Here is an 11,481-nt window from a genome sequence, read left to right on the forward strand (position 1 = left end):
CCCCACCCCCTCCCCCCCCCACCCCCCACCCCCAAACCCCCACCCAAAAAAAACCACAGGCCAAAAAAAAAAAAAAGAAGAAGAAAATCGTTTACTGGTTTCCTTTACCAAGACTTCACAGCTTATATACCATCTTTCTGGTTAGAAATACTTCGTTGCTGCTCTAACATACCCTCTTTCTGGGTTTAAATATTTTATTATTCATAGATTTTTTTTCCAAAAAATAAAAGAAAACTACAATTGAATGCTGATTATGTAAAACAATCTCCTATTTTCCTTACAAATGTCTCTTCTTCCTTTCCAGGTTCGTCAGATAACAATAACAATCAGGTCTGCTATCTACTCACAAGTTCGTTCTCACTAATTTGAAAATAGGTTTTACATACATGATATATATCACTTTTTACAGGACTATCATCAATGGTTTGTGCTACCTTGCAACTTTCGTATTTGGAATCAATTCTGTTGGCTTGCTACTGTATTCCATTCAGCTCGCATTCAGCTCGTTCATGGAAAGCCCTGCTGATAACATGTCAAGTATGATAGACGAAGGGCAGACGAACTTGACAAATGATGATTCAAAGAGCTCAACAGATAATGCTGATTCCAGAAGTAGCAGCATGCAAGCTGAGAGCTCAGATGATAGCTGACTTTACTAAAGTTGTTGGTAAAGCCATCCACTACTCTGCATCAGATTTATGCCTAGGTTTTATTTTGGGGTTAATTTTACAAAACCCTCTTGAGCAACAGGGGTTTTGAGCACAACCCCCTATATATATATACATATATATATTTTTATCTCAAGTGGCCCCCATAAACTTTGTATTGTCTAAAAAAAAGGCCTCTAAATCTTAGCACTTTTCTCACCGAACCTCGACAAACATGAAACAACTAAAATGTACTCTAAATAAAAAGCATTCAATTAGGGGAAGAGGAGGTACTTTGCCTCTAAATATGACAGGCTCAATTGGGTTTTCTGTCCTTTTCTCTTTCTATAGAATTTTAATTATTTGCTAATTACAGGTAGGGTGCTCGGTGAGAAAAGTGTAACCTTCAAGGGTTTTTGTGAGGTACCCTAACGTTCCTGGGGTTTATGTGAGATAGATAGAAAGTTAAGGTGGTGAAGTGCAAAACCCTACAAAGTTCAGAGGGTTATGTGAAATTACACCATTTTCTAACTATTTCACCTATTTATCTTTCATATTTTGCATTCAGCTAACCAAATCATTTAAATTTGTTATTTGGTTTCCCGAAATTTATAAATTACTCCAAATTACTCATGTTAGTTATCTCTGTTGAATTTCTTAGTCCTAGTTGGGTTAGTGACTAACTGATTATAAAAGATTACGTTTACACCCTTCAAAAACACAGGTAAATTTTTTTTTTTTTAGATTGAAGTTAAGGATGGGTTAGAGGGGATTTTAGGTTTGGGTTTGTATTAGGTTTGGATTCTGGAATGGGCTATTGGAGTGGATGTTAACTTGGGTATATAAGTGAGATCTCATATAGGTTTTAAGGACAAATTTTCAAAACAAACCCTTTTAGACATTTAATTGCAAAAAGCAACCTATTTTGTACTTATTTGCAGAAACCGACCTTGTTTCAGCCCTGACGCTGAAACCAGGTCGGTTTCTGAAATTTTTTTTACGAGACTTCACGAAAGTTCAACTCCCGTGAAGTTTAGAATAATTTTAAACTTTACGGGAGTTGAACTCCCGTGAAGTTTAATTTGCTAAATAAATTTCACGGGAGTTGAACTCCCATGAAATTTTTAACGTTCAACAAACTTCACTGGAGTTCAACTCTTGTGAAGTCTGTTGTAAGGGAAAAAACTCCATGGGAGTTGAACTCCCGTGGAGTTACAGTCCCCAATTGCCAGAGATCGATTCTCTGACAATTTTCTCCTACAACTCCACGGGAGTTGAACTCCCGTGGAGTGTTGGCCTGCCTATATAAGGTGTAAGTCAGTCGATCCTTTCACTTCTCTCACGGTTCCTCCTCAAACGAAAACCCTAGCCCCTCTCTCCCTCGTCCCTAACCATCACCGACGCCGACCAAGGCCTCCACCGCCGGCGCAAGTCACGTGGAGTGTTTGTCGTCGGAGTTCACTGCAAATTAGGGCATCGACTAATTGAAGGTAAATTCTTCTAAATTTTTTTTCTTTATTTCTTGTATATTGTCACTATTTCATGGTGATCTCATGTGAAAAATTAGATTTTAGAAATTAATTGTGAATTGTTGATGATTTTTGTGAAGAAAAATGGGATAATTTTGTGGATTTAGAGGGGGAATTATAAAAAATATAAAAATTAGTGTTACTACATATTTAGGAACATCGATATATGAATTTGGGTTAAATTATGGTCATCTAAAATTGATATAGGATTTAATGGTTAGTAACAATTAATTTCTAAAGTTTTTTTTGTGTAATATTGATCTTTTCAGAGGTAACGATGAACGATCGAATCGTAATTCTTTGTTCTTATGATGGGAGGATTAACTACGTCGAAAATAATATGCCCGTTTATGAAGGAGGTGCGACGAGACCATTGTTTATAATAAAATCGTGTACTTTCGATGAGTTGGTTAATGAATTACACAAACTTATATTAACCAACTCACGTGAGTATCACCTAAATGTTATTTGTAATTATCCTGTTATGGGGAACAGGGCAAGCGACATTCAAATATCAAGTGACTACGATATGAGTCTCATTGGAGTCTTACATGACGAGAAAAGAACGATCGAATTGTTCATTGAAAAACATCAGAGGAATTTGGGCAAATCATTGAATCACGACGGAATGTACTCCCGCATGTTGGAGGACCTTGAAGTTGATTCCGTCGGATTTTTATCACCTCAACATGATGAAGGTTGGACACAATCACAATACATGAGTGGTCCTTCGTTTGTGGGCACTTCAAATGCTTTCGATACCAACACCGGAGTTGAAGAAGATAATGCAAGTGTCGAATCCGAGAATGATGATGAAGAGGACGACTTACAAATTAATAGCATGACGTATATAGATCGTGATGAAGGGGACAACCAACACATTGACGGATGTTATACTAATAATGAGTATGTCGTCTTAGAGGATCCGCCGCCCGATGAACTTCAAGGAGAAGATTGGATTGATAACTCCATGATGGAAAGTGTTCCTATTGGTACTAATAGCGGTGATAATACACAGGGTGATGACTTCTCATTCAAGAAAGGGGATCTTTATGAAAGTAAGGAGAAATTGATCCATGCACTTCGCTCGTATGCCATTGTAAAAAATATCAAGTTTAGGCCAACAAAAAATAACACAACAAGCTACAATGCGGTTTGTTTTTCTCACAACGATGGTGAAGACGAAGATCTTGGTGGACACCACGACGGGAATGCGAATTGTCCTTGGAAGCTTAATTCACGTTCGGGTGTAAGAGTAGGTGGGCAATTCAAAATCACGACGTACAACGGACTCCACACATGTAGCAATCCTCGATTGGAGATGAATAACAAGCATGCGTCCTCTTCTTATATATACCGATTGATTTTACCGCATCTAAGGGAGGATCTTGAGCTACGGTCGAAAGATATCCGTCTTTTAGTGCATAAAGCGACCAACTTGGATGTATCATACAATAAATGTTGGAACGATAGGAGGAAGGCGATGATAAAAATATTCGGGGATTGGGACAAATCTTATGAGATCTTACCTCATTATCTTGAAGCACTCAAAAGTGAAAATCCTGGGACTGTATATGAAGTTTCGTCAGACCCTCTTGATGGCGAAGAACGACGATTCACAGGTGTGTTTTGGGCATTTGGCCCAAGTATTGCGGGTTTCCAATATTATCGTCCTCTTCTTAGCATTGATGACACCCACTTATACGACAAGTACAAAGGTGTTTTGCTTGTTACCACCGGAGTTGACGCGAATGGCGGTTTGTTTCCTTTGGCGTTTGCAGTGGTTGATATTAAAAACACAGAGAATTGGATGTGGTTTTTTGCATGCATTAGATATTATATCACTAGTGTGGGGGCGCGACCGATTACATTCATATCTGATAGGATGAAAGGAATTCCAAGAGCACTCCAACAACATTTCCCGTCATCACATGCACATCGTTATTGTTTGCGACATATTAAGGACAACTTCAAGAAGAAGTATGGAAACGGTCAGGTTCAAGATCTTCTTTGGCAAGCCGGGACATATTAAGGACAACTTCAAGAAGAAGTATGGAAACGGTCAGGTTCAAGATCTTCTTTGGCAAGCCGGCTGTGCAACAGAAAAATTAGTTTATGACCAAATACGAGAGAGGATTAAGTTTATTTCTCGAGCTGCATATGATTAGATCGAAACTAGTTTGGGACCACACAATATTGATAAGTGGGCTTTATGTGAAGATGACGGGAGACGGTTCTGTATGATGACTACAAACGTTTCAAAGAGTTTCAATGGCGTGCTTAGGGGAGCACGCGGTATGCCAATACAGTCACTAGTTGCTAAAATATTTTGCAGACTTAATAACTTCTTTCTACGACGTCACGTACTTAGTGAAAATATCTGCTCGGGGCTCACACCGAATAATGATGAAATGCTAGCGGCTCGGATTGTGCAAGCTCGATCCTTTCATGTCGTAAGATACAGTTTTAATGAATGGGAGGTCATTGAGGGAATATCACATAGAGAAAGTCGCTCTTACAAAGTTAACATGTTAGTGGATCACACATGTACGTGCACTTGCAATGTACTGCAATTACAATGGATTCCTTGTTCACATGTTGTCACGACTTGTTCTGATCTACAGGGTGGTGCGAGGATTTCACATTATGAGTTCGTCGCGGTTTGGTATTCTACTTACAACTATCGACAAACGTACAAAGAGTATTTTCGTCCACCATATGATAGTCGACATTAGACACAAGACGGGCCACTATATTACCTCCTTTGTGTAAAAGGTCGGCGGGGCGCCCTCGTTCCATACGAATTAGAAATTGTATGGATGACGGTCGTGAAGGAGTTAGGAGGAGAAATAAGTGTAGTAGATGCGAACAACCGGGCCATAACAAAAATAATTGTCCAGCTAGGATTAGGCGTTGATGTTGTAACTTGTGGAGAGCCAGAGTTCCATTGATTTGTTGGGAGATCGTGGAGATGCATGTCCCTAACCGTGTGCTACGACAGTTTACTCTCTCTCAGCATGTGCCAGATCCTGTCGAGCAAATCAATCGTCGGCGGCGACCTACTTCGTATCGTACCGACTGGGCCGTAGTCCGTGCAGCCTACATAGACAGGTGGGCTCACAGATGGGATTTCATCCAGGATACAAAGCCCACAGCTGTTGACTATACCGCGTATATGCGTTGGTATTGGGATATCACACGTAGATGGATCACGCGTGACCCACAGCCATCAGCTAGACACATGCCACGACCACCGACAGACAGTTACATCCCTAGTGGGATGAACGAGAGAGATTACGTAAGTTTCTAAGTTAAATTATAACATTTTTTTATTGAGTTCGTACTTAATAAATTGTTTACCTCACAGGTCCATGCTTTTGATAGCATTGAGGCTGATATTGATACCACCGTGCCTGAGATTCAGGATTCGGCGGCGTTAGGACTACTCAGCAGGATTAAGAAGACCATAGCGCAGGTGTTTCATAAGACTCACGTCGACGAGTTCGCAGGCCGTGAGGACATGTCTCGATCATTTGGCCAGGCGTACACTCGGCGCCGACGGCCACGTGACGATGACGTCTGCACTTCGCATGTCGATGGAGCCGGCACTTCGCATGCTGATGGAGCCGGCACTAGCAAGAACGCAGGGGGCGGGGCAGAGTGAGGGGGAGGGGGAAGAGAGGGAGAGGAAGAAGAGGAGCTATATTGGGTTGTATTTGAACTTATTTTGTTAAAATTTGTAACTTGTATGAATTTTTAAATACTATACTTTTGTGGATAAATTATTGTTCATTTATGTATTCTTCTTGAGTATTGTTTGCTTAGTGTGTGTTTAAATCATATATATATTGTAGTAAATGTTGTTAACAGGTAAATAGTTATATATATGAGTTAAAACAGGTAGATGTATACAAAACATGCACAACCTACTGTGCATGTTTTGTAAAACCTGCAGCGTCACGGGAGTTCCCGTGAAGCTGCAGTCTAAATTTTTCAGAGAGCGATTCTCTGGGAAATTTGGTCTGTAACTCTATGGGAGTTGAACTCTCATGGAGTTTTTAATCCTCTAACAGACTTCACGGGAGTTCAACTCCCGTGAAGTCTGTTTCTTAAGTAAATCTTCGTGGGAGTTTAACTCCAGTGAAATTTATTTAACAAATTAAACTTTACGGGAGTCAACTCCCGTGAAGTTTAAAATTATGGTAAACTTCACAGGAGTTGAACTCCCGTGAAGTCTCATAAATTTTATTTCAGAAACCGACCTGGTTTCAGCGTCAGGGCTGAAACCTGGTCGGTTTCTACAAATAAGTATAAAATATGTTGGTTTTTGCAATTAAATGTCTAAAAGGGTTATTTTTGAAAATTTGTCCTAGGTTTTAATGGTATATATATGTACACATCCCGAACACTAGCTTACAGAGGCAAATTTTGAGTAACGTGTAAGACCTAGGGATTAAATAGGGATTAAATAAGAGCCTTCTTCTAAATGCAGTTTATTTAGGTTCTCTTTTTAATTTTATTTTTATATTCGAGGGTACTTTCTCATAGGTTTTGAAGAAGCTGCTATCAACTCTGAACGTGTAATGGGATCGCTAGAGATACAGTGTGGATAAAGTGTGCGATCAATAGCCCATGACTTTTTTTGTTACAAATCCTGGTGCGATACATTGCTCATGGAAATTTTGAGCCATCAATTGTGTTCGTACAAGCAGATATTTTGGACCTCAATTGTATACTTTTTCCATTCTACTTGTATGCGATTATTATAGGAGCAATGGATTTAACATATTTGAGATGGCGAGGCAGAGTATTATAGTTTGGTTTGCCTGATTTGAGTACTGTTGATGTATATGATGTTGGAAAACTCTTGGGTGAAGTGATTTACTATTATGGCATCACTCTGAAGATATTCTAATTTCAAATCTTTTCATAAGCACGTATCGTAAAAGAAGCCCTCATATTTGTACATATGTATGCTAGCTTGTGCCTAGAGGTCATGCGTTGGAACCGTGAAAACATCTTATGAAAATGCAAGATAAGGCTGGTGTATGATAGATCCAACGTGGTCCGGCCCCTCTCAGGCCCTGCTTACGAGCAATTCGATAAAAGAACATAATGGTACTAAGGCTATAATGTGAGGGAGGGGGGGGGGGGGGGGGGAGTCCTATTATAGAATGAGCGTTAGGGGGAGAAACTCTACTGAATCATCATCTGCACCACAAACAAAGGTAATTAACTTGCATTTTAAGTCAATATGTCCATAGATTGTGTTGTTAATATGTCCATCAACAGTTTCCAACAACTCAGTTGGAAGTTCATCCACCACTTCCCGGTTGACACTAAGCGGAAGTTACCCCCTCATGTGTTGATTCAGATGAGGCGGGGGACCAAAGAGAGCCTTCGAGCCTACTTCAAGAGGTTCTAGGTGAAGAGGCTGGAGGTCAACGACCCAGGGAGTGTAGTTGCTATGTCTGCACTCATCCAGCCTGCAGAGCAATGAGTTGGCCGACCCGCTTGCTAAGAAGCCAGTCGCCAACTATGAGCAGTTGATGGCCAAATCTCATAGGTACATGGACATGGAGGACGCCTGAGCCTATAAGGCGGCAGCCAAGGCTGCAGAGACCTCCACAGCCACAACTTTAGCAGCACCAGCAATACCTGCCACCCTGTTGATTCCAACAGCAGCACCGGCGACAGCGCCGACACCAGAGTGGGCCAGAGGCCCTCTTGCAAGGTAGTAATGGCCAAGTGACCCACTTAGGGTCGACTCTCGTCCTAATCGGTCCAACAGGAGGGACCGACAGAGGGACCGGCTGATACGGGTGTATCTTCTCTTCGGAAAAGCGATCCTCATGGGAGCTTGAGGATAAGTGATTCTCATGATATCTTGAGAATAGTGGTGTGAAGCGACACTGCGGAGCACAGGTGGAAACGTGGAACGAGACGGCGAACAGCAGATTCGAAGAATCCAGATTTTAGCTCGTGAGTCGACTCATACATGTACATGAGTCGACGCATCAGGTTGAGTCGACTCATGCCTGTCATGAGTCGACTCACGAAACCCAACCGTTCTGTCAAAAGCTTCTGCTCGGTCGACTCATCAGTTTATGAGTCGACTCATCAGTCATGAGTCGACTCATATGCAGTCATGAGTCGATTCATCGAGGTTTCCTGGGCAGACTTGGTTTCTTTTTTGAAGGAATTCTAGTTTCGTTTGATTTTGGTTATTTACCAGATTGCCACCACGTTGTAAACCCTATAAATAGGGACTGTTTAGGGTTCTAAACAGTAGGAGGTGAGAGACCAGATGTAGTACTAAAGAGTTTTAGGTCTAAGTGAGATCCTAATCAAAAGGATTAGGGTTTAGATTGTGAGGATCTATGAGATCTTAAATCAGATAGATTCAGAGAGGTAATTAAGAGAGATTCTAATCATTGTATTAGGGTTTAGTGAGAATTGAGAGTTTGTTCTCGATTCTAGTGAGATTGTGAGAGAGGGATTATAATCTTTTCATACTCATAATCTAGAAAAGGTATTTTCCTTCGCCATATACTGAATTGTGCTTGTGTTTCTGTCATCCTCTTCTCAACCCACCTTTGATAATTCTGTGATCAAGGGTGCTCGCACAGCAACTCGTATCACCGGCCGCCAAGACCAGCTGTCACAGTTCTTAATACCTCCCTCGTATTAGCTCTCTCCATGGTTCAGAAGGAGGGGCACCTCAAGGAGCCCGCTCCTAATATGACATTGAGTCCCAAGAACCGTAACATGAAGCAATTTTGCCGTTACCACAAGGATCACGACCATCTCACCAACGATTGCCGTATCCTTAAAAGGGATATTGAGGATTTGATTGAGAGAGGGTACTTGAAAAACCTCGTCTTTCGATGGGACCGTAGGGAAACTGACCTAGCCAAGGTTAATAGGAGATCCTGCTCCCGGTTGCCTCGTCCTCGACCATGCCAAGACAACCAACCCCGGTGCCCAGCCACAAAGGGGTAATCATCATGATTAGTGGCGGTTCTACTGTTGGAGGGTCGTCCAACAATGCCAGGAAGAGATATGTCAAGAGGGCGTTGCGGGTCGACCAAGGCGACAAGAGGACGAAGGTAGAGGAGCCCATATCTTTTAGGGACGCCGACCTGCAAGGCGTTGAGACGCCTCATGACGACCCTATCGTCATAACAGCAGGGATTGATGGCTACCAGGTAAAACGAATAATGGTCGACAAAAGGAGCTTGGTGAACCTTATATGTTGATGCCTTCAACCAGATGGGTATCGAAAAATCTCGCTTGCTCCCCTGTAGAGGACTCCTCATCGGATTCACCAGCCATTCTTTTTTGCCAGAAGGGATGATCACTCTCCCCCTAACAATTGGAGAGTACCCTAAGGCAAACCACCATCCACGTCTAGTTCCTGGTGATGAACCTCAAGTCGGCCCACGATGTCATCTTAAGTCGAACTGCCCTCCATCTCCTGCAGGAAGTTCCTTCAACTTACCACCAGATGGTCAAGTTTCCGATTCCTAATGGTGTCCGAATTGCCAGGAGCAACCAGAGAGAGGCCAAGTCCTGCTACCTGCTCTCGACCAAGGGCAAGGGCGCGTAAGACACCATGGCTATTGAGAAAGCTTGCCTCCAGTTGGAGAAAGCAACAGAGCAGTAGAGGACACCAGTGGAAGAGCTTCAGGAGATACCTATTGATCGAAAAGAATTGAAGATGGTCAAGATTGGGTCCTGCCTAGTCGAGCCCTTGCGAGGAGCTTTGACAGAGTTACTGCAGAAAAATGTTAATGTGTTCACCTAGGGACCCGAAGAAATGCCAGGGGTTCCCCCCGAAGTGATTAGCCATGAGCTAGCTGTAGGTACACCAAGCCTATACGACGAAAGAAGAGACACCTCGGCCTAGAACGCCAGAAGGAAGCGACCGATGAAGTCGAACGGTTTCTCAGAGCTGGCTTTATCCGAGAAGTCCAATACCCGGAGTGGCTAGCTAATGTTGTGTTGGTGAAAAAGGCACTGAACAAATGCAGGATGTGCATGGACTTCACCGACCTCAACAAAGCCTGTCCCAAGAATAGCTATCCCTTCCTCGAATCGATCAGCTAGTCGATGAAAGTGCAGGACATGAGCTGCTCAGCTTCATGGACATCTTCTCTGGCTACAACCAGATCTTTATGGCAGAGAATGATCAGGAGAAGACCTCCTTCATCACTGATTTGGACACTTATTGCACAAAATGATTTCATTCGAATTGAAGAACGCTGGAACCACCTATCAGAGACTTGTCAGTATGGTCTTCAAGCACCAGATCGGTCGCAATCTGGAGGCTTATGTGGACGACTTGCTGGCGAATTCGAAGCAAGCATCGGCCAACATATCAGACATGGACGAGACCTTCTCTACCCTCCGATGCTACTGAATGAAGCTCAATCCCGCCAAATGTGCATTTGGGGTACAATCGGGAAAGTTCTTGGTGTTTATGATCACATAGAGAGGCATAGATATCAACCCCGAGAAGATAGCTGCCATAGAGCGACTGCCTAAGCTGCGCACCTTGAAGGATATCCAAAAGCTAAATGGAAATATTGCGGTTCTAGGTCGCTTCCTCTCCAAATCTGCCGAGAGGAGCCTCCCATTCTTCAAAACTCTAAGGGGAAGCAAGAACCTGAAGGAGAGCATGACGTGGACGGCTGAATGTAGTGCAGCCTTTCAGGATCTCAAGGCCTACTTGAGTACCAAGCCATTGTTAAGCTAGCCCATAGGAGGAGAGACATTGTACTTATACATGGTCGTCTCCTCCGAAGCAGTCAGCTCCGTCCTTGTTCGGGAATAGGAGAATATTCAGAAGCTCGCCTATTATGTGAGCCGGATTCTCAAAGCAAGCGAGCTCAATTACCCCCTTATAGAGAAGGTTGCCTTCACCCTCATCACCACTGCAAGGAGACTATATCCTTACTTTTAGGCCTATGCCATCATTGTGCGGACGAGTCTGCCTTTGAAGAAAGCACTGGGCAGCCCCACAACATCCGAGAGGATGGTCTCCTAGGTAGTCAAACTCAATGAGCATGATGTACAATTCAAACCCAGGACGATAATCAAAGCTCAAGCCTTGGCCGATTTTCTGATTGAATCAACCTCGCCAAGCGTCGAGCCAGCCGCACCCTTGTAGGAAATTCAGCCAGCACCTCTAGTATTTCCCACAGTCTAAACATCTACTCCACAGATCCATCGCACTTCGGAACATGATTCGCCCGAATTCACCTCATGGTGGTTATTGAAAGTGGACGGGTCATACGGAGAAG

General features: G+C 42.8%; 3 protein-coding genes across 3 annotated transcripts in view; all 3 read left to right on the forward strand.

The window, feature by feature from the left end:
• Positions 1-7,074, forward strand: part of LOC109846188 — a 21,560-nt gene extending 14,486 nt beyond the window's left edge. Inside the window, 3 exon segments of the mRNA XM_020415410.1 lie at positions 305-330; positions 410-667; positions 6,725-7,074. Of these exon segments, the coding sequence (XP_020270999.1) occupies positions 305-330; positions 410-650 (267 nt within the window). The 3' untranslated portion in view covers positions 651-667; positions 6,725-7,074.
• LOC109846189 lies at positions 2,661-4,208 on the forward strand. The gene has a single exon (XM_020415411.1). It carries the CDS (start codon positions 2,661-2,663, stop codon positions 4,206-4,208), a length of 1,548 nt encoding a protein of 515 aa, XP_020271000.1.
• Positions 4,220-5,840, forward strand: LOC109846190. The gene is made up of 2 exons (XM_020415412.1): positions 4,220-5,474; positions 5,544-5,840. Exons 1-2 carry the CDS (start codon positions 5,148-5,150, stop codon positions 5,838-5,840), a joined length of 624 nt encoding a protein of 207 aa, XP_020271001.1. The 5' UTR covers positions 4,220-5,147.

This window comes from Asparagus officinalis, chromosome 6, assembly GCF_001876935.1.
Source record: "Asparagus officinalis chromosome 6, Aspof.V1, whole genome shotgun sequence".
NCBI lineage: Eukaryota > Viridiplantae > Streptophyta > Magnoliopsida > Asparagales > Asparagaceae > Asparagus > Asparagus officinalis.

Coding starts and splice junctions, on each gene's coding strand:
- LOC109846189 (XM_020415411.1), top strand. CDS start 2,661: ATGGGGAACAGGGCAAGCGACATTCAAATATCAAGTGACTACGATATG.
- LOC109846190 (XM_020415412.1), top strand. CDS start 5,148: ATGCATGTCCCTAACCGTGTGCTACGACAGTTTACTCTCTCTCAGCAT. Junction 5,475..5,543: donor GGATGAACGAGAGAGATTAC/GTAAGTTTCTAA, acceptor TTTACCTCACAG/GTCCATGCTTTTGATAGCAT.